This window comes from Miniopterus natalensis, chromosome 12, assembly GCF_054644295.1.
Source record: "Miniopterus natalensis isolate mMinNat1 chromosome 12, mMinNat1.hap1, whole genome shotgun sequence".
Taxonomy (NCBI): Eukaryota; Metazoa; Chordata; class Mammalia; order Chiroptera; family Miniopteridae; genus Miniopterus; species Miniopterus natalensis.
Genome location: NC_142092.1, coordinates 30,195,420 through 30,218,913, shown reverse-complemented (window position 1 = coordinate 30,218,913; position 23,494 = coordinate 30,195,420). Strand labels below are relative to the sequence as shown.

General features: G+C 43.0%; 1 protein-coding gene and 1 pseudogene across 1 annotated transcript in view; one reads left to right on the top strand and one right to left on the bottom strand.

The window, feature by feature from the left end:
- RCL1 (RNA terminal phosphate cyclase like 1) overlaps positions 1–23,494 on the top strand; it is a 56,401-nt gene that overhangs the window by 20,050 nt on the left and 12,857 nt on the right. The window contains exons 4-7 of the mRNA XM_016214276.2: positions 3,118–3,192; positions 7,496–7,620; positions 17,052–17,177; positions 21,035–21,191. Of these exons, the coding sequence (XP_016069762.2) occupies positions 3,118–3,192; positions 7,496–7,620; positions 17,052–17,177; positions 21,035–21,191 (483 nt within the window). The remainder of the gene's footprint in view (positions 1–3,117; positions 3,193–7,495; positions 7,621–17,051; positions 17,178–21,034; positions 21,192–23,494) is intronic.
- Positions 11,014–11,250, bottom strand: LOC148091812 (protein cornichon homolog 4 pseudogene; annotated as a pseudogene).

Sequence of the window (23,494 nt, the reverse complement as noted above, 5' to 3'; positions counted from 1 at the left end):
ATTGGAGATGGGATAGGAGAAAGTGTTCATAAAATAGCTCCACAATTTCTGTCCTGGTTGACTTGAAGGATAGTGATCAGAAAGAGTTTGACACAGGGAAGAGGAAATTTGTGGTTGGATGATGGGTGATGTGTTTGATTTTGATATTTTGGGAGGATATCCACATGCAGTTGTACAGTTGGCAGCTGGAAATTACTGTCTGGAGCCTCAGAGATAGGTCATCGTCATCTTACCTACTGATAGTCAAATCCCTTGGAGAACAAGATGGACTAGTCCTGAAGTTGGACACTGGCAGCTTTCTGGCTGAGTTAATCCTACAGTGTGGCAAGAATAGAAGAGGAGGAAATGAATGTTTAAGGTGTGAGGAGGGAAGAGGAGCTGCAGACGGCGACTGTGGAAGTAGAAGTGTTTGGAGAAGCCAGGGAAGGACCCAGGGAATTCGTCTTTGCAGGAGATGATTGAGGCCTGGGTTAGGGAGATTCAGCAATGAGAAGTTTCATTGACCTTTGAGAGAGCAGTGTCGTTGGAGCGTAAGGACAGTCACAGGCTGAGTAATGAGCAGGAAAGAGAACTCTGGCAAGTAGGAGATCCAGAAGGTTAGATAGGATGATTCCTGGGGAACTGAGGGAACTATTCCTGGGGAAATAGTTTTTTAAATGAGAGACCTGAGCTTGCTTGTAGGCTGAGGAGATGCTGTAACATAGAAGGAAAGAATGAAAGGGCTGGGGGATTTTACAAGGGCAACTCCTGCAGAAGGCCAGAGGGGATGAGCATCGAAAGCAGAAGTGGTGGGATGAGCTCTATAAGTGGGTAGGGATGTTTTCCCCCTTCAGAGGCAAAAGGATAGAAGATGGGGGAGAAATGTTGAGGAGAAGCAGAGTTCCAGGATGTTTCCTCTGAAGCTCAGTGATTTGGCACCAGAACCCGCAATAGGTATTTACTGGTGCCAGCATCCTCGTCATGTGGTGAATGAAGATTCCATTCTTTTCCATTACCGTCCTGGAAGGGGAATGAAGTACATTCAAGTCTGCTGTGCACTGGGCACTGTACTAATAGATAAAATATATCCTTATTTATTTAATTCTTGTATAAACCCTGTGAGGTGGGTGTTCTTGTCACTGTTTCAGACAAGGTAACCGAGAGCAGTTTCTTCCCTCTTCTATTTGACATGGACCCGATGACATTTTTACCTGTTGATTGATTGACTGAACTTGTCAGGATGACTAACAGCTTTGCCCTGACTCAGGTCGAACTTCTGTGTTCTCTTCCTAATCACAGAGTGACTGCTCAGTTTCCCTTAAGTAGAACTTGCAGAGCACACCCCCCCCCCCCCGAAACTACTGTGCAGAGCCAGAGGAGACTGGACCATGTCCAGTCCAGCCCCTCATTATACACAGCAGGAAGCCGAGGCCCTGGGGAGATAGGGAAGCGTAGGTCTCACAGCTAGTAAGAGGCAGAGTGGGATTCAAGCCCACATGTGCTCTTCCAGCCCTCCTTCCACCACACAGAGTCACCTGCCCTTTGTGTCAGATGGAGAGTGATTTAGGAGACAGGACCACACCTAGAGTTATACTTGGGCTTCTGGCTAACCCTCAGAGTAAATCTGACTTCATCCTGTATGACGCCAGGTACAGGTAGGATGAGCCAGAAGAGCTGTTCTGTTTTCTTGCCTTTCATGTCCCCAGGAGAGCTGGTGGCTGCCGAGTTCCAGAGAGTCATGTGGGCAGAGTAACCCACATCCTGTATCCCCTGGTTTTTCCAGAATCTGGCTTGGTCTTCTCCCCAGCTGCCATTAATGCTAGCCTAGACTGAATTCTCCTTTGCTGGCAATCCCAAATGTGTATTTGAAGTATTTGAGTGTGTTTGACTTTAATATTTAGGTTGAAATTAGGCAATCTTCAGTGGGTTTTTCTAGTAACCGCTTCTGTGCCACCTGGTCCATTCTCAACATGTTCCTCGGCTTCATAGGTCATTTCTACCTCAGGTTAATTTTGTGATAGCAGAATATTTAGGTGGGGCCTGTTCTCTGCTATAAAGTCTTACTGGAGTATCACTCTGTTGAATCTTAGCATGTTGGAGTGGGTAGCACCTTGAAGACAAATAGGCTGAGAACCCTTGCCTTAGAGACAAGGAAATTCAGACAGTTGGGATTTCCTTGTCTGAGGCCATGCAGTTCACTAGAGGCAGAGCTGAACCAGGACCAGCGCTTTCCCCACACCTTCTGCTCTATTTGCCTGCCTTCACTTCCTCCCGATAGGGTCAGCTCCCACAGTGCTGAGGAATGGCTCTTTTCCCACTGGGAACAAGGAAGGGTGTGATTTTTCTTTCCCATGTTGCAGTTAAGGCAGGATTCACGGACTTGTTAGATCAATGTAATTTGAATGTCATCTTTGTACTCCCACAAATGAGCAGGAAAGGACCCTAGGCCTCCTATGAGTTAGAATAGGGAGGAGATAGCAGTCATACTTGTCACAACCTTGCCATTAACTGTGCAGTTGTGGGTTTGTGCTGCTTCAGGTAGCTTGAGGTAGTCATTCCCCCACTGCCTTCACTTTCTTGTAGAACAGCCACGTCCCCTTTCTCTGCCTGTGTGGTGGGCACCAGCAAGATTCTTAAGTAGCTGTAGAATAATGTTTTTGGTTTGCTTTGGCTTGGGAGTGCCACAAGCTTTAAAGATTAAACAACTGTGTTGGGAAAAGATTAATTAAAAAATTTTTGGTGTTTTTTCCATAGTGTTTGTACCTAAACGAATGAGCAGTTCCCCATGTGTTCTCTGTATGAGCCTGGAAGTTTCTCATGCTTTTTGCATGTGATAATGCAAAAAGTCATGAACTTTTGCATTATCACAAAAAGTTCATGATAATGACTTGCAAGGTAGGTGTAAGTCTCCATGTTGTAAATGAGGAAAGGGGCTCAGAGGAGCTAGTGGCTTATAAAATCTCAGTTTACTCAGGAGAAGAGTCGTCCCATGCCCTGCATTGTAAGCTAGCATTTTTTGTCTTTACCAGACTGCACATCTACCTGGTTGCTATGCCTTCACCTGCTTCATGGATCTTCTTTCCATCTGCTCAAGGTTTAATGAAACCTTTTTTTTTTAATTCTGAAATAATTCTACAGGTTGATGTTCTTAGGACAACAGCTCTCCCTCTTTTGAAACAATTTGGAATTGATGGTGAATCACTTGAGCTAAAGGTAAGAATGTATGAATTGTTGCCTGTACATATTGTGTAAAACATTTCCTTACCAACTCATTGGAAGAGCTGTATGATTGTGTGTGTGTGTGTGTGTGTGTGTGTGTGTGTGTGTGTGTGTGTGTGTGAATGTGACATTTAAAGCCACCATTTATGAGAAGACCCACAGGGCATGAACCAAACCTGACAGATTTTGAGCTGAAAGGGACCCTTTAATAATGACAATAGTAGCCAACAGTTATATTGCAAATTTTTTGTGGTAAACATTCTACATGTATTAATTCTTTACTCCTCATAGCAACTGCATTTGTGTCGCTCAGCTAATAAGTAGTGTGGCCAGGATTCTAGCCATAATGCTTCTCTAATCTAATCTCGATCATCTAGATATAACTTATTTTCAGCGCCTTCCAACTTGGATGCCCCTGAAAATTTTCAATATATTCAAAACCTAGTAGAAGTAATGTAAACATTTGATTATTTGCTATTGAAAGGAATTGCATCAAGTTAGTGTGATGACTGGATATCATAAGCTGGTTAGCGTCTCTACTTTTTAAACGGGAAATGACTTCATTTTTAATACAGTCATGCGTCACATAATGACATTTTGGTCAAAGACAGACTGCATATATATTGTTGGCCCAATTCGATAATGGAGCTAAAAAATTCTTATCACCCAGTGATGTAACTGTCGTAACATCATAGCACAACACATTACTCACATATTTATGGTGAGGCTGGTGTAAATGAACCCACTGCTCTGCCAGTCATATAAAAGTATAACATACAAGTTATGTGCAGTACGTATTACTTGATACTGATGGTAAATGTGTTATAGTTTATGTATTTACTATACTATGTTTTTTATCATATTTTACAGTGTACTCTTTCTACTTATAAAAGAAAAGTTAGCTATAAAACATCACGTTTACCACTCTCTCAATTGCATCATTTTCTCTTGTGCTTGATTGAATCTTGTGTTGTTTTGTTCATCATGGCCCCTAAATATACAAAATCCACTGTTTACGTTGCCAGCTAAGAGGTCACGTTGAGTGATTGACCTGGAAACAAAATTAAAAAGTGATTAAGGTCTACAAAGGTTGAAAATCAGTGATGGTTATAGCTCACCAGTCAGGCATGTCATATTCCACCATAACTATGATCTTGACGAACAAAAACAAAGTGATGGAAGCTATTCAAGGGTTCGCTTCATTAAAGGCAATGAGACTAACAAAAATTCGAGAAGGGCCTATATCGGACGTGGAGAAACTTAAGACCTAGATTGAAGACCAGACACAGAAGCATATCCCTCTCAGCACTATGAAAATCATGACCAGAGCAAAATGTTTGTTTGTGATGTTGAAAGAAGAGGCTGAACTCCATTATGATGTTGAATTTACTGCTAACTGGGTGGCTTACACGACTTAAGAATGGTTATTCATCACATAATGTGAAATTGAGTGGTGAGTCTGTGAGTGCTGATGCTATATTGTAATTTCTTTGTGGTAAACATCCTACATGTATTAATCTTCTCATAACTCCATTTGTGTCACTGGAGCTGAAGAATTTTGGGACACTCTAGATAAGCTGATTGTGGAGGAAAATTATGTGCCAGTACAAATACTCAGTGTGGATGAAACCTCCCTATTCTGGAAAGAGGTCCCTGAAAGGATGTTCATCTATAAGGAGGCCAAGTTAATGCCAAATTTCAAGGCTTTTCAGGACAGTCTGGCTTGGGGGCAATGTTTCAGGCTAAAAACTGAAACCTTTTGTGAGCTGGCACAGTGAGAACCCAAAGGCCTTTAGGCATATCAGCAAGCACACACTGCCAGTGTACTACAGGATCAGCAAGAAGTCATGGATGACCCAGCTGCTTTTCCAGGATGCATTCTTCAATTACTGTCAGTGAAATGGAGAAGTACTATTTGGAGAATTGTGTACCTCTTAAGATTTTGCTTATTGTTGACCATGCTTCTGGACATTCTCCTTTTATTGGTGATCTTTATCTCAATATCAAAGTGGTGCTTCTTCCTCCAAACACCACCTCTTTGATTGAAGCAATGGATCAAGGAGTTATGGTAGCCTTTAAGGCTTTCTACCTGAGCAGGACCTTTGCCTGGGCTATTGCTGCAACTGAGGAAGACACTGAGAAGACACTGGTGCAATTCTGGAAGGATTACAATATCCATGACTGCATCAAGAACCTTGCTTGGGCGTGGGGTGATGTCACTAAGGAGTGTATGAATGGCATTTGGAAGAAGACACTCAAGAGGTTTGTCTATAACTTGAAAGGATTTTTCAAGGCTGAGGAGGTTGTAAAAATCAACAAGGCCGTGGTTGAGATGGCAAACAACTTTAACCTGAGTGTGGATGAGGCTCACACTGAGGAACTCTTAGAGGTGGTTCCTGAGAAGTTGACTAATGAGTTGTTGGAACCAGGACAGGAGTGCATAGCTGAAGAAGAGGCAAGAGAAAAGGAAACTGCAGAGGGAAAGAAAATTCACAGTGAAGGGTTTGGCAGAAGCTTTTGCAGAACTCAAAAAGCTCCTTAAAAGGTTTGAAAACATGCCCCCCCAACACTGAAAGGTTTTTATTAGTAGAGAGTAATCTTCATGGTACATTATGGCTTACAAGCAAATCTGTGATGAAAAAAAAGAAATGAACCAAGAAAACCACCATGGACATATTTCCTCCAGGTGAGCCTCAAGCAGGTCCTTCAGGAGGTGTTCCAGAAGACATAGTTATCATGAGATGACAGCTCCATTTGTGTTATTGCCCCTAAAGACCCAGTGGGACAAGATGTGAAGTTGAAAGACAGTGATATTGATGATCCTGATCTTGTGTAGGCCTAGGCTAATGTGTGTGTTTTTGTGTCTTAGTTTTTAACAAAAAAGGTAAAAAGAAGAAAAAATTAAAAATAGAAAAAAGCTTACAGAATAAGGATATAAAGAAGGTGCCCGGCCGGGCATGGCTCAGCGGTTGAGCATCGACCTAGGATCCAGGCGATCGAGGTTCGATTCCCCGTCAGGGCACATGCCTGGGTTGTGGGCTTGATCCCCAGTCGGGGGCATGTAGGAGGCAGCCGATCAATGACAACTCTCCCATCACTGATGTTTCTGTCTCTCTCCCTCTCCTTTGCTCTCTCTGAAATCAATAAAGATATATTTTTAAAAAAAGGAAAATACTTTTGTACAGCTATACACTGTGTTTTAAGCTGTTACTACAAAAGAGTTGGAAATTAAAAATTTATAAAGTAAAAATGTTATAGTAAGCCAAGGTTAATTTATTATTGAAAAAAGAAAATGTTTTAAAATAGCCTAAGTATACAGTGTTTATAAAGTCTATAGTAGTGCATAGTAATGTCCTAGACCTTCATGTGTGCTCACCACTCACTGATTCACACAAAGCAACTTCCAGTTCTGTAAGCTTCAGGGCAAGTGGCTGATAAAGGTATACCAGTATACCATTTTTTATTTATATTGCATTTTTACTGTACCTTTTGTATGTTTAGATATGCTTAGATGTACAAATACTTACCATTGTGTTGCAATTCCCTACAGTATTCAGGACAGTAACATGCTGTGCAGTGTTGTAGCCTAGGAACAATGCACTATATCATATGTAGTAGCCATACCATGTAGGTTTGTGTAAGTACACTCTATGATGTTCACATAGTGGTCCAAATCACCTAACGTATTTCTCAGAACGTATCCCGTCATTAAGTGGTGCATGACTGTAATATAGGGTTTTGATAGATCAGTTAATTGTATAGGAGAAAAGGGTTGCCCCAGTTTGGTGTGGCTCAGCAGTTGAGTGTTGACCTAGGATCCAGGCGGTGGGGGTTCGATTCCCGGTCAGGGCACATGCCCGGGTTGCGGGCTCGATCCCCAGTTGGGGCCATGCAGGAGGCAGCCGATCAATGACTCTCTCATCATTGATGTTCTGTCTCCTTTCCTCTCTCTGAAATCAATAAAGATATATTAAAAAAAAAAAAAATTTAAAAGAAAAAGAGAGAAAAGGGTTAAGAAATGGGATTAACTCATGAACTAGGCCTCTCATTTTAATGATGAAGACCTACTTGACTTTGGGACACGTTGGCTCTGTGTCTGCTGCTGTTTCTCACACCATGGGGCGTCCTTGCTCATCATGTGCCCTCTTCGAGCTAACATCAGGCACTGCTGACCTTGAAGGGATTGCCAACTTGAATGTGAAAGACCTGTCTCCCTTCTAAGGAAGAGCCCCTTGGTGTAAACCTTACTGGGTTGGGTGTCTGGGTCATCACTTCTTCTTTCTCACCATGTGTGCAGGTTGTTCGACGGGGAATGCCTCCTGGAGGAGGAGGTGAAGTGTTTTTCTCATGTCCCATAAGGAAGGTCCTGAAGCCAATTCAGCTTACTGATCCGGGAAAAATCAAACGAATCAGAGGAATGGCGTATCCTTTGCATTTGGTTTAGATTTCTCATTTTTTTCTCACCTCAGGAAGATAAGAGTGAATCACAAAAACTTCTTCCCAGGGTTATTTACATTTTAGATAACAATCATGGAAAAGCCTTAACAGTGAAATTGTTGGCTGAGATATGATGCTTTATCATCTGCCTTACCATGACTAGATTGATTGATTCATTAATTCTCTTTTTTAGTTAACACTTAAATGGCTCCCATGTATGTAATACTCTCTCTCCTGAGGACTTTGATTTGGGGACCACCAATGCACTTGCAATCTCTCCCACACAAGAGCTCATCTGATGAAGGAAACAAATATGTAAACGCATAGTTCTGATACAATGTGTGAAATGATAGGGACATATATGTGTAGTGGGCTGGGGGAGCTAAAAGTAGAGAGTGGCTAATTTTGCGTAGAGGATGTAGAATCTACTGTTTATTAAGTACTTTACTTAATCGATAATTGCTTTATATATTTAACTTATTTTTAAAAACTACTTTATTGAGGTATGATTGACATCCAAAAGCCTATACATATTTCATGTATACAACTTGATGAAAATTTGGAAATAAGTGTATGCTCATGGAACAGAGTGCCAAAAAATATGCCCAGTCCTGGCTGGTTTTGCTCAGTGGTTAGAGTGTCGTCCTGTGGACTGAAAGGTCCCGGGTTCGATTCTGGCTAAGGGCACGTACCTTGGTTACAAGCTCCATCCCTGGCCCTGGTCAAGGGGACTTCAGGGGACAACCAATCGATGTGTTTCTCTCACATCGATGTTTCTCTGTCTTCCACTCTCTCTGAAAAAGTAATGGAAAAAATACTTCGGGTGAGGATTAAAAAATAAATTTTAAAAAAGTCTTAAAAAAATGTCCATTGCCTCTAAAAGTTTCCTCTTGTCCTCTTTATTTTTAATTAATTATTTATTTATTTTTGGAGAACACTTAAGATCCATCCTCTTAGCAAATTTTTAAGTACAGCACACAATACGGTCTTACTAACTATAGGCATTATGTTCTTAGTATATAGAAATGCAACTGATTTTTGTATGTTGACTTTGTATCCTGCAACTTTATTGAATTTATTTTTTAGGTCTAGTGGTTTTTTGATGTGAGATCTTAGGGTTTTCTATATATAAAATTAATTTGCAAACAGACAGTTTTACTTTATAGTTTTGATGCCTTTTATTTATTTCTCTTGCCTAATTGCTCTGGTTAGGATTTGCAGTACTTTGTTGAATAGAAGTGAGAGAGGGCATCCTTGCCTTGTTTCAGTTCTTAGAGGAGAAGTTTTCAGTTTTTCACCACTGAATGTGATGTTAGCTGTTCCATCTATGATCTTGATTGTGTTGATGTAAGCTCCTTCTGTGTTTAATTTGTGGAGAATTTTTATCATGCAAGAATGTTGAATTTTGTCAAATGCCTTTTCTGTATCTGTTGAGACGATCATGTGATTTTTATCCTTCAACCTGTTAGGTAGTGTGTCTCATTGGTTGATTTGTCCTGTTGAACCAACCTTGTATCCCAGGGATAAATCCCACTTGGTCATGGTATATGATCCTTGTATTCTGCTATTAAATTTGGGTTGCTAATGCTTTGTTGAGGATGGTTGCATCCATATTCATCAGGGTTATTGGCCTGTAGTTATCTTGTAGTGTTTTTGTCTGGCTTTGGTATCAGGGTGAGGTTGGCCTCATAAAATGAGTTCAGAAGTGTTCCCTTTTTAATGTTTTGGAAGTTTAAGGATTGGTATTAATTCTTTAGATGTTTGGTGGAATTTACCAATGAAGCAATCTGGTCCTGGGCTTTTGTTGTTGTTAGGAGGTTTTTGATTACTGATTCAATCTGGTACATGTTACTGGTCTGTTGGCTCTCTATTCTTGATTATCTTGGTGTAGCAGGTTGTGTGTTTCTAGGAATTTATCCATTTCTCTAGGTTGTTTGTTTATTTAAATATATCTTTATTTATCTCAGAGAGAGGAAAGGAGAGGGAGAGAGAGAGAAATAGAAATATCAATGATGTGAGAGTTGTTATTGATTGGCTGCCTCCTGCACACCCCCAACTGGGGATCGAGCCCGCAACCTGGGTATGTGCTCTGACCGGGAATTGAACCCTGATCGCCTGGATCCTAGGTCAACACTCAGCCGCTGAGCCATGCCCGGCTGGGCATGTTTGATATTTTTTGTCTACTCTCTTTTGATTACTGTTTGCACGGAATATCTCTTTCCCTTCACTTTGCTCTACATGTTCTTAGATCTGAAGTGAGTCTTATAGATAGCATATAGTTGGGTCTTGTTGTTTTATCCATTCAGCTACTTTTTGTCTTTGATTGGGAAGTTTAATCTATTTACATTTATATACTTTATTTTTAAGCCTCCAAGTTACTCAGTTTACTTACATCCTGTTTTGTAAATGGGAAACTGAGGCTTCAAAGGCTTAAGGAATTTGCTCCCAAGTCACACTGCTCATAATGGGAGAGCTGGGGTTTGAACCCCATCTCTCTGACTCTACAGCCCTGGCTTTTAACCTCTGCTTTTTCCTATAGAAAAAAACAGGACATTTGGACTGAGCCTTGAAGAATAGGGGCTTGTCAAGTGGAGCAAGGAAGGAAAAGTGCTTCAGACAGAAAAGTAGGCCTGAGTAGAGGTAACAAGTGCAGAGTGGTTCTGGGGAGCAGCAAGCAGTGTGTGACCCTAGTGCAGGTCAGCCATTGGTGTTTGGCAGTAGAAGGTGGGAGACGAAAGGTGGACAGGAGCCAGTGAAGGTGGAAGATCATGCTCAGGCATTTGTTCTTATTCCAAAGTCAGCATTTTTCTTCTGTAGAATGAATTTGCATATTAGGACAACCCTGGTGGAACTGAAAGCACTTTTGGTACATGATAGAAATTTTGGAAGGTACAGGTTTTGAAAAAAATTACCTAATGATGAGCACTTGGAGGGAAAGAGAATTATTGTGCCCTAAAGAGAAACAGTGAGGGTAATGGCAGTGGCTCGAGGACAGGTGAGGGCTCCTAATTTATAAGACCCTAGAGGCAGGATGAATAGGACACGATGATTACCTGCATCTGTAACAGAGGAACAGGGTGTCATGAGGATGATTTTGATGGTTCTCACTTAGGCACCTGGGTGGAGAGGTTTGTTCTGATAGTGGCTACAAACGTGGGGTGATGTGTGGTAGGTTGGGGGGAAGTGAAGAAAAGTTCAGGGTTTTTTTGTTTTGTTTTTTGAATACTTTATATGGTAAAAATACAGCAAAAATGTTTTTTGTTCAAAGAAGAAAAATTGTACTGCTCTGGTTATGGTTCTAAGGGTGATGTAAATAGTCTCTGGCTCCACAACTGTACACTGTAGTGTAGATTGACTTCACCCATGGCTTCTCCAGCGTCAGTCATTTGTCAAAGCTAAAATCATGCTATAAAGATACATGAAGAAACAGAGCAAGTGGAAACCACACTTGATCATGGCTTCTTTCATGTGTGACTTCAGCTGCCCTCGATTGTGTATTTCTGTTGCATCAAACACTTCCATGTTACCACTTGGCATCGTAATGAACCTACATATAGTCCAAGTGGCAACAGGCAGGTTGAGAAGGAAGATGAACCAGTACAATGAAACGAGCATTGATGCAGTGTCAGTGGTGTGGCCATCAATCTGGAATTACCCACTGATCACATTGTCTTCGTTACCTGCCCAGCCAGCTACGCCTTTCAAAAGAGCTCCACAGAAGCAGGAGTCTTTCTGTTTCTTCGTAGTTGTACCCAGTGCCGACAGACATCAGTGACAGAGCCCCAGCGGGAAGCTCCCTGCAGCCACTGCACACACGTGTTTGCAAAGTTGGGAACCGATACGTTCAGCTTTAATTAATGTCAGGGTTGAGGGTCCTTCAAGATGGTTACAGGGACACAGGTCTAGAAAGGAAGTTAGAAATGTATGTCTGTAACTTAAGGGCAAGGTGAGGTCTAGAAATGAATGATTTGGAGTCAGCTACTCTGGAATCAAAGAAAGGAGGGTGGAACCCTGAGGGGCCACTAAGGCTTGACAGTAAAAGCTAAGGAAGTGCTCCCAGGAAGGGAGACTGGAAAGTCAGAGATGGGAGGAGAATAAAGAACCTGTGGCTTTTGGAAGCCCCGGGGCAGTGCCCGAAAGAGCTCAGAGGAGTCAGCATTAGGATGGGGAATAGCTGAGGTACTCACAGCAGGCTGCCACTGATGCCCTGGGAGGAGCTCTTTCTAGACGGTGGTGGAGACAGAGACCAGATAGTCAGTTCTGGGGAGTGGAGTGACTGGGAGGGAAATGAAGTGTGGAGGCCATGCTTTCAAGAATCTTGACAGCAAAGAGAAGTAGGAAGAAACATAAGGTGGTAACAAAAAGAACTGATAAAATTTCCTCCTTAAAAAAATGGTGGTAATGATTTGGGTATTTCTGTAGGCTGGGTAAAGTAGATTTAAGTAAGAGAGAGGGTGTGTGATGAAGCAGTATAACAGGGCGATTAAGGTACAAGAGCTGGAATCAGACAGGTGTGGGTGCTGACCCTGGCTTTGCCACTCACCGATGGTAGGATTTTGGCCCCAAGCCTTGTTGACTCACTTATTGAGCCCATTATACCTACTGTACCCACAGTGAAGGTTCAGTGAGGTCATAGATGTATAGAACAAGGCACTAGACTTGTATATAAGTAAGCATTCAGTAAATGGCAGCTGCTATAATTTTTATTATTGTTTGAGAAAGGATGAATTGAGAATCGCAGGCATGTGGTAAGGATGGCTCTAGATTGATTTGTCTGGAGGTGAGTGGAAGGAAGTTGGGAGGAGTTTTCAGTGAGTTAGGATGGGATCAAGGATAAGGGAATTGGCAGGGCTATGATAAGGGAGTGTGACAGGGTGGTAAAGATGTACTGTCACAGTGGCGCTTGGTGACTAGAGATAAGAAAAAGGCTGCAGGACAGCAGAGCGGGCTTAGCCGAAGCTGGAATCGTGTCATGGTGCCAGCTGCGTGGCTGCATGGCGGCTGCATCCCAAAGCCGTTGGCGGTCTAGGGGAGAAGCAGAGAAAATGGGGCCAGTTTCATCGGGGACAGGTGTGGATTACAGGGTGAGTGAGTAGTGCAGAAGGGTGGGTTATAATGGGCGTTTGTGAGCCTGTCATTGAAGCGATGGTACATTTCTAGGTGCGGATGAGATCTGGGTAAGGGCGGGTGTAGGCCAGGGGGGCTGGATGGGGTTAGCAGATGACTTTTCTGTAAGGAGTTTGACAGAGTGGGGTCGACCAGGATGTCTCCTTCTCAGGGATGGAGTGGGTGCTTAAGAGTCGAAGTTTTGTATTTCTCAGGAGGCTTTAGGGTGGGCTTACTTGGAGGAAAAGAGGTGTGTAGTGGACTAACTTTTCAGAGGTCTTGATTAGCTTGAGCAGTAAGTGGTGAGGCACATGGAATAGGGCAGGCTGCGTATCCATCCGTTGTTGAGATGAAAGATCAAACTTGGTGCTCCCCGGGGTTCTTTGTAAGGATCATTAAGAACAGAGGAATTTATAGCAAAGCTTCTCTGGATTATAGTCTGTTGTCTGCATGGCTCTCTCGGGTCCACCTGGGGCCCACACTCTTGTATGTGTGAGGAGAAAGTGGGCAGGTTGGGGAGAAATAGTTCCTGTCCTGGGAGCCCCCAGGAGGATGGATAGTTAAATTGACTTCACTGTTGCCAAAAAATGCTGCAGTTAATGAAATTCTATACACTTCAGGCCTATTTCAGTTTTTTTCTGATATTTGTCTCCTACTGTGGCAGTGAACTCTGCTTGGAATCCATTCTCTAGTCTGGAAATGTGATTTCCGGAGTGTGCTGTGTGTTTTGACACAGTCTTGTGGTAACAACATGGGTTTCATGGAGGCTCACACTCGGGTCCTGCCTGGTATTCTCTCTACTGGGTGTGCGAAAGCCTCATGAGTAGGCCTTTGATGTCCTGGGAAAGGGGTGAGCATCCTGGGTTGTGCAGAGAACATGAAAGCTGAAAGCTGTGGCGCCCCAGGCACCTGGGGTTGACTTTGTTCCTCCCTGACTTCTCTCTACAGAATCTGAGCCAGAGAGAAACTGGTGAGGGCCCAAACCCCTCCCCTTGCTTGAGGCAGGGGCTGTGACCCCTGAGTCCTCCTCAGTCTTCCTCTTAACTCCCTGGGAAAGTCAGAAGCAGCACCCTTGCTTAGATCCCTGCCTGCAAACCAAACATTCCAGCTGCTGGTCTGCAGAGCAGCCCATTTCAGACACCTCCGAGGAATGTGGGTTTGAATTGAGATCACCTTCTTGGCCAGTATTGGAGCCTGGGAAGAAAAGAGCTGCCTTTGGAAAAACTTTTAGCTGGGTTTAGGGTTTTTGCTTACAAGGCTGGTTGGATGTTGAGCTGAGCTTGAAGGTTATGTTCCCCACAGGAGGGCTCAAGTTGGGAGAACTAGTCCCATCTCATCTGTGCATTTGTGGTTTTAATGAGCTACCACCCAAAGTGCATCTTTTCCCTTTCTGATTGACTGGCCAGGGCCTGGGAGGGAGCTGGTGTTGGTTCCTGCCAGCAGCTGTGACTAGACAGTGGGTGTGGTTACAGTTTATTTAATGCCACCCACTCTCTTCCCCCCGCCTGATGTGGGACAAGAGAGAAGGGAGCATTGTGATTCAGTTTTATAGTGGTGGTCTGGTAGCTCATGATCTGGTACATAAGAGTTAAAGGAATAAACTGGCATAGACGCAAGAGTTGGGTGTGAGTTGGAATTTGTGGGACAATCTGGTTTTCTTTCTCTGACTATAGGGAAGGTACCTAGAGAATCAATCTTTCTCTCTCTCCACCTGTGCACACACACACACACACACACACACACGTGTGCATGCACACTCCTGACCTGCAATCCTGGGGAGGGTGAAGGGTGGGAGTTCATATGGACTATAGCTATGAACTTGTCTCTCTTGGATGTGAGTTTTTAATATGATATTCATGAATGAGTTAGGACATTGATAAACCCCAATTATCTGTCATAGTGTGTGTTCATGTGTTTCTTGAGAGTGTCATACCTTTCATCAGGTTCTTAGAGGACTCTCTGGTTCCTGAAAGGATAAGAACTTCTTTGAGATTTGAATCTTGGACTAGGAAATGGTGAGAAAAGCAGTAGTTGACATATATTGGATTCCGACCATTTACCAGGCACCACTAATTGCTTTACACGCATTATTTCATTTGAGCCTCCAAACCCTGTGGGAAGAGCATTATGATTACTCTTCTCCTACTGATGAGGAAGTAAAGGCACAGAGAATAACACATTGTTTGTATGATGCGGTTTGCTGGAGCTCGGACTCTAGCGCAGTCTGTTTCTAGAACCTTATCTGTTCCTTGGTGTAGGGTCTCTGTGCCAAGCCAGGTGGCTCCATAGTGACTGGGATGTGGCCAGTTTAAAGCTCCTTTCCCTTTATTGTACTGCCTTAATCCTAGCATAGATTTCCACTGGCCCTGAACTGGCACTGTCATTTCACTGGTTTCCACATCTCTGGAGGGGCGGGGGAAGAGGTCGTCTTTGGGAAGTGGATCTGTTTAATTTTGAATCTTGGTTCTGTGACCCATTTGTCTTCATTGTAAGCCCTAGAACTGGGGATCCATAGCCCTTGCCAATGGGTTATCATGAACATAAAGTAAGTTGATAATGTACCTAGAATCTTGGGAACCACGAACCCTGTGGGATTATGTGTCAGGATAATGACATCTGTGCTCTCCTAGAGAGAGCGAGCAGCCTCAGGCCGCAGAAGGACAGCACCCACCTGGTCCAAAGGGTATGAGACCTGGGACTGTTTGTCTGAGCTGCCTGTGTTCAAAAGTACGTTCTGGGCAGAAGAGGTGGTGATGTAACTGGGTTCTGTGTGTGTATTGAAAAATCCCTCTTTGCTCTTTCCTCATTTCAGGTTTGTCCTTTGAGTCAAGTCAAATATTTATCGAATATTTCTGAGTACAAAAGTAGTGTACTAGAGAGTTGTGAGAGATATAACAGCATAGCCGCTTTCCTTATGGTTTGTGCAGTCTCGTTGATGAGCAAGAACATGTGCCTATATGAAGGGAGATGTGTGGTAAGTTTAAGTGCAGACCACAGTTGGGTGCTGGCTGGAAGGTTTCAGAAGAAAGAGAGAACTCTGGACTGAATGAAGGAAGGGCAGTTCAGGATGAAGAATTTGGAGAATTTGGATGGGTGGAGGGGCTGAGGTTGCTGGCCAGAGGGTCTGACAGCAGAACCTGGGAGGGTCCAGAATTACTGGGAGATTCTCAATAGTGTGAGGAAGATTGATCTTTGAGTGGAATGTTCAGGATAGATCAAAAAGGGAAGCTAGAGGCTAGTCAGGTTTTTGTACAGACTCAGCATATCTTTCTGCAGCACAAAGAAAAATTAAATGTGTTATTGATAGTAGTTTTTGAAGAGTTGAGCTGAAATGGGCAGACCACACACCTTGTTTTCCCTGTTGGACTTGCCCTGTGAGGTTTGTATAAGGGGAGTGGGAAGATGGCGTGTTATTTACTTCTCTGTTCTTTTAGCCCCTTGTCCCGCATGTGCAGCTGGCTTATGTCTGCGCATTGCACATTGAAAGTGCTCAGTACATGCTTATTTTTCATTTGATTCGTGGGCTTGCGAGCACTAGTCTGTTTTCCACTTCCTCAAGCACCAGCCTTTTTACTTGAGTTGCTAATATCTTCCTTCTCTCCTTTCTGGGGTGTCCTGTTTTAAAAGTGTTAATTACCAGTATTTGGACTATGCAGTGGCAGTCGTGAGGAGCCTGAATCACCCACAAATGGAGTGATCGATACTTAAATAATTGAAAATAGGTTCTGTAAATTTAAAAAACACACCCAAAAACCCATTTAGACCTTTACATGCAGCAGCCACCATGCTCTTTCTCTATTTTTTTTTCTGTTTTCCTGTCCACAGACCAGGAGGTAGATTGGTCTGCCCTAGTGTGGTGTCTGTTCTGGTCTTGGGTTCTAAGAGAGACTCATTGGTGACAGCAGTGGGGATAATCAGAGAGTGCTTCAAAGGGACCTTGGCTCATGCCATACGAGGCAGTTGCCTTCATTTGTTCCAGAATTGAATTGAATCATTTCTAAGGGTGGGGTATGGGTAGGAAGTCTAGATCAGGGTTGAGAGGTTTTACTTTCCAACTCTTTGTATTGTTGTTGTTGTTTTTCCCACCATGAGCATTTAAACCTTTTATAACTGTAATATAAAAATTATATAATAAATAAAAATAATATAAAAATTGATGATTGTATAGTTAAGAAGTGGAATACTTTTAGGAAATTAAATGCAATTAGAAATCCCAGTTTCTTACTACAGTTTCACAAATATTTGCTAGGTTTTGATGTTTCTTTGCTCTGAAGTCCAAATAGAAAGGCACCCTTAACTCTAGGTCATAGGTACTCCGTCCGTGTGTCACCTCAGATGGCCAACCGGGTTGTGGATTCTGCAAGGAGCATTCTCAACAAGTTTATACCCGACATCTACATTTACACCGACCACATGAAAGGAGTCAACTCTGGGAAGTATGTGTCTTCATTTTTGAAGCTTAATTCTGCAGCTACCCTAGCCTTTTTCATACTCCTATTCCGTTTGAAGTTAAAGCTGTCAGCTCTGAGGTTGGGCAGCCAGAGGAAAAACAATTTCAGATTTAATTTCCTTCTGACTTATTGCCCTTTGTCACCAATAACTCCTGTCACGTGGAAAGCATCACAGTGGCCAGTGCTGGGAGATGAGGGGTCCAGTCCCTGACTTGGGGGGAAAAAACCCTAGCTATTTATAGACAGTACTTTAAGCTTTAAATCCCATCTGCCCTCTGTTCCCACAAAAAGTTAAACAACTTCTTCCACCCTGAGCAAATAGCAGTTTAGGGAAAAAAATCCTTTGTTGGCCAAAGTGCCAGTCGGATTTTCTCCCCATCAAGGGGAACAACACCCCTAGAGCCAAAGAAAGTTGTTATTGCAGATGTGAATTTGGTTTAGTGAAAGCCTTTGCAGAAAACCTCACTTTAGAAAATAAAAAGTTAATGATCTATGTTTTAGGCTTTCGTTGTATATTTAGAAACCAGTAAGTTAGGGAAGCAATTAAAACCTCTTTTTTTTACTCTGAAAATATTAAACATAAAAGTTGACCTGAAACTAATACAAAGTAATATCAAATGTAAACTTGTAATTGGAAAAATAAAAGTTGAAAGGATAGTATAGTGAACACCTCTATATTGCTGCTACCTGTAGTTAACAATGAATACTTTGCCAAATTTGCTCTACCTGTGTGGCTTTGTTTGTTTTTGTTGAAACCTTTTGGTGTGAATGATTGCATCATTGTACTCTGAATCTGAAGTTTTCAGGTTGCGTCTCCTAAAAATAAGAATATCAGGGTCTGAGATTGACAGTGGTGGGTTAAGAAGTTAGTTTTTTCCTAAGTGGTGATACAGTGAACCCTTTTCATGATGTTTCATCTTAGGTTCCTTTTAGTTTCAGCAAAAGAAGGAAAAAGAGTAAGGGAGGGTGAGTGTGTTATGGGATCTCTGACCTTTATGAGGCCCAAGGGAAAGATGAAGGTGATTTCAGAAACACCATGGTGGATCATAGTCCAAAACAACAGAAGTGGTGGTGTCAGAGGTTAGAGTTGGGAAAGGATTTGTGTGCAAAGCTGGCCCTTTCTTCTTGGGGTTGAAAAGGTTAGTAATGGTCCCAAACCCGTGTGCATTGCTCAAGTATCACCAGTGTTTTCCTCTTTCATACCATGGGAGAGGTAACGCCTGCATCCCTGGGTAGCTGTAAAGATGGAAAGATCTCATATGTAAGCCACTAGGGCAACGCCTGGCACATAGTAGGTGCTACAGAAATGGTAGCTGCTAAGGCTGTGCTTTCTTTTCTTTTCCCTTCTTAGCCACAGGTTTAGAATTGTGTCAGCAGTTCTTTGGGGAGAGGGGATTACAGGGATGGGGTAAGATAAGTGGCAGCAGCAGCTGCCTGAGTGGCCTTTTCTGTCTGGCCTCAGTCTCCACCAAAGGGTGGCCAGGGATGAAGCAGAGCAGGCTTGAAGGCCATACTGCCACCAGCTATAGTGTGGCTTTTTATAATGACTGACTCAGCTCCCCCCAGTGTGTGGTCACACTGTAGGAAGCTCACACATGGGTCAGGATGTGGGTGTATGTAGACTCGTGGGTCAATTCCAAGCTCCCCTTAAAAAATTAAAATCAGTGCATGATAAGTTTGTGTTTAGTTTTCTAAATCTTAGTTACAGATAACATGGTGATCTTCCTTCTCTTTTATGAAATTATAAAGTCTTGGGTGGGTACTTTCCCCTTCTGAGTTGGTGAAGTATGCATGTCAGTTAGGCCAACTGAAATCCAGGAGTGAGAGTTTACGTTGTGACCAGGGCCTAGAACCTTGGGGGCCAGCAGTTCTTGGTGGCCTGTGTCAGTTGGCCTTTGACCAACATGTGCATCTGTCCAGTGTGCTACCATTTTGACTCTCACAGTCATGACTTAAAAAAAACACACAAACTAGTCCTTTACCAGTTGGAAAGTTTGGGAGGCTATCACTTGTAAACTGTACCAATGTGCATCTTCAGTGAGGTCACTGGTGACCAGCTGCCTAACTTGAAACAGGACTGATAGAACACACCCCAAATTGGGGAGGGAGGGGAGGAGAAGAGTTTGGCATAGTATACATAAAACTTGATGTGTTATCTTGTTTTCTATAAAACAAAAATAATATTAAATGGAATGATCTTGATCAACTATAAAGCTTATTGTAATAACAAGTACACATACCTCACAAAATTCACGTGGATAGGAAATTTGGAAGTTCTTGGGAAATTCAGGTAAATAGGTTAAAGCAGTGATGGTAGCTTATCTTCTGGTTTTCCCTCCTTTCATTCCTACTCTTTAATTTTACATAACACTGCCTCTCTTGCAGAGCTGGATGTCCCCTCCTTCCTCCTGGTCAAGCAGCTCCAAAGCATCTTGAGACTGTGTTAAAAGTCCCATCATGATGGATGGGTAGCATGGTGTTAGATTGTTAAGTATTACAGAGAGTACCCCGGAACCTTTGATTACATAGGTGACTCACTGCACCCCTTCCCTTGGCAGGTGTCATTAACCCTGGGCTGCATAGATTGTTGATTTTTTTTAAAAAAGAAATTAACAACTGACCATTATAGTTCCTGCCTATAGTGGGCTCATAATAGTGCATTTGAAACATCATTAATTTTACACATAGTTTTTCTGAAATAAATATCTTGGCTAGTTTTGTGGTGAGCGCATAGAAAGTGCTTCATGAACATGTGTTGAACTGTGTCAGAGGAGGCAGGTCTGTATTGTGTTGTGTGTGTACTATAGCTGCTGTTCCTCTCCTGGTGACAGGTTTACTGAAAAGGCAAGGGGCAAAGTAAACTTGAGGGGTCAGATCTGCAAATTTTGTGGAGAGGTGCTTGTATTTTATTGTTTATGGGCTGATTTTGTTTTGTGTGAAACTGGTTATCCCTAAAGTCTGTGAGGGCAGGAACTCCTGTGTTTACCACAGCGCCCCCAGTGCCTGGCCCATGGGCGCTCTCTCCCAAATGTTTGTTGGATTCCCAAGTGATTGAATGAATCAGCTGTGGTCCTGGACCTGAAGGGTGTTAGGTTCTGGCTTTTGGGTGGTAGAAACACAGTGGGAGAGAACATGTGCCAGCTCTTAGATTATATTAATTGAATTCTGAGTTAGAGATGTCCCTTGAGGACAAAAACAGGGCTGAGCCTTGTCTAGGCTCTTTCTTACTTTTCATTTTTGGGGGAAACACTTGATATATTCCAAGAGGAGCTGTAATGAGGTGATCTCCGGGCCACTCACGCCTTTTGGGTTGGTTGTAAGTGAGGGCTGTGGTGCAAACCTGCATAGGCTTTGGAGTCTGGGAGACCTGCATTTGAAACACATCTCAGTCCCTTTCTAACTGTGTGGACATGGTGCAGGTTGCTTAATTTCCTCATTTGTAAAATGGGCACATAATATCTACTCTGTAGAATTGTAGTGTCAAAGCCCCTAGCTCAGAAGCTGGCAGAAAGTAGGCGCTCAATATCTAGTAACCCTTGTTAATGTTATTATAAACTCTCACCGCAGGATCTTTCACAGTGTGGGAGGGGTGGGAGAAGGCAGGCAGGCACGAGAGGGCTAATAGGAAAAGCAATGCAAACTTGCACCTTCCTTAGTTCTGCTGAGTGCGCCCTCCCGAAGTCACGTGTATTTCCAGTGTAAGCTAGTGGGAACTCCAGTAAGGCTGGATGTGACAACACAGAATGCCATCAGAAAGATGTTTGTTTTCTCTTTCCTTTTGCTAGTGACTGTGACCCCCACTTCATTAACCCTACTCAGTGTCTATGCCTTTGCATCCCCAGGTCTCCAGGCTTCGGTTTGTCGCTGGTTGCCGAGACCACCAATGGCACCTTCCTCAGTGCTGAACTGGCTTCCAACCCCCAGGGCCAGGGAGCAGCGGTGCTTCCAGAGGACCTGGGCAGGAACTGTGCCAAGCTGCTGCTTGAAGAGATCTATAGGGTATGTCCTCAGCCTCTGCCAGTTGGGAGAGGAGCCATTAGGAAGCAGTTCATTGTTTCATTCTTACTCCTTAGCAACTTTCTTCCTCTTCCAAGGGCTAAAGCCAAGGAGTTAACCTTTTCCTACCCACTAAACAGCTTAACATGAACTAGTTTAATGGATTAGCTAAACTAGTCAGTGAACAGAGATCCAGCCCCCCTGGTTTGGTTTGGGACATAGGGCAGGTAAGTTTTAACAGTATAGACACTGTTAAAGAGCTGGAACAGAGTTATACAGGAAAGAGAAGGCATAAAAGTTAAACAGGTTAGGTGGTGACTGGCCAGTTGAAGAGCATACATTGCTGTGACCAAAGCAGGCACTGTCTCTCAGCTCCCCCAGCTATTGCCATGTGAGGGTGGGGCTCGTTTTCAGTTTATTCAAGAGAAGTTGGAAATCTGGGTTTGTATGTGACAGTTGATTCAGATACAAAATAGGTATCAACAGGCTAGAATTTGCAGTGTGTTCTAGAGCATGGAAGAATGTTTAGGGAAGGCAGGCCTGTGGCAGAGCATGGCAGGGGCTTTGGAAAGATGAGAGCACAGGACGGAGAAAGGGCGACATGAAGCTGAAGGCAAGACTTCATCGACTGCCATTTGCTTCTACAGTTCTTGTTGGGACACAACTCAGACCAACCTGGACCAACCTGTCTTCTCAGTTGCCACAGTTTTTTCTGCATCAGTTCATACAAGCAACATGCACATAGGCATATATACACTTTTACTGTTTCCCCAAAATAGTTGAGGTGACCTAAATAAGCAAGGAAGAAATTGGGAGGGAAGGAATGATGATGGTAGGAGATAGAAGATGAAGCTGCCTGAAAACACATTCTTTAAGATCCCATATACTTGGTTAGAGGAGAGTCACAGACCTGCCTCAGGATTTCTGGTTGTCTTTACTATCTTTGCCTTGGATCCATGTCAGGTGAAATCTTTTCCTTGACATACAGAATTCAGGACAGGCTCCCAGGAATAGTAATTTCTCTGCTATGTGTGTGAGGCCCCACATTCTTGAGCTCAGCACTAGCAAAACCTATAGTCTGGGTGCGTTGCAATTGGATGGTGTATAGTATTTGAAAATTGTCATTTTTCTTAAGCTGCAGAGCCTCTCATGTCTGTATTTGTGTACTTATTCTTAGTTATTCGACATTTCTGTGGTTCTTTCCTGAGTCTCCAAGGAAGCCTTGTCCTGTTTAAAGTAGCAGAAATCATACGTGAGCCCAGTGAAATAAAACCAGTAAGGCAGGGGTCCAGTGGCGATTTTGTTTTACTTTTTAATTCTTCTTTTTGTCACTGTAATTTATTAATCATTGTGGTAGAGCAATGCCTGGTTCATGGGTATTGATCCCTGCATGGGCCTTCCTAAGGAAAACAGCTCACAGCCATAGTCTTCTCTCCTGATCCAGGCACCGTTCTCAACAATATCTCATTGGTCATAAGGTGGAACAAGTAAGAATGAACTGTTTCAGAGTTCATTAAAATGTCCAGGTCTTAAGTGGCTTTATTTAATGTTCATCTAATTAAAATGGAAGACAAAGGACCAATAATTGTGTCTTCAGTAGAGTGAGTGACTCCACTCCCTCTACTCACCATTCAGCTAGCAGATAGTGGCAGAAAGAAATGTCCTATTAGATGAAATCCTCCTGAAGGAGGAAGTTTCTTTTCAAAATTTTTTTGTAGCTAAGGTCTGGCCTTAGCTTTTTTGATGCTAAATCAGCCCAGTGTTTGATGCTTAATTTAGTGATTTACTTGAAAATCTAAAAGTTGGGAGTACATGCACAATCTAGAGGTTATAGTGTCACTTAGTTCAGGAAGTTAGTCATCTAGACATCTGTGAAGACAGAATGCATGTGTGATACGTGCCTCCCTAAGCCCCTGGTGACTTGTTCAGGTTTCCCTTCCTTGAGGCTGGCAGGCCCTCTCTGACCGTCGGGACCCTTCCATCTCTTTCCAGTAGACCTGGGGGAATTGGAAACATCCCATTACAGAGTCGCCCAGCTGGAGGGTGGGTCTTATATCCCCATGAATAGCACGTTACAGGCCTCAGGGTGAAAGCACAGTCTGCAGGTCCACAGAGAGAAAACATGCAGTCTGGATTAGGTTATTTTATTTTTTCTCTAGTTAAGTTCTATTTAAAACCATTTCATTGTGCCTGCAACTGAATCTTTTTTTTTAATCATTAAGAAAACTTCCTTGCCTGGCCAGGCATGGCTCAGGGGTTGAGCATCAACCTAGGATCAAGGAGATCCCGGTTCAGTTCCCGGTCAT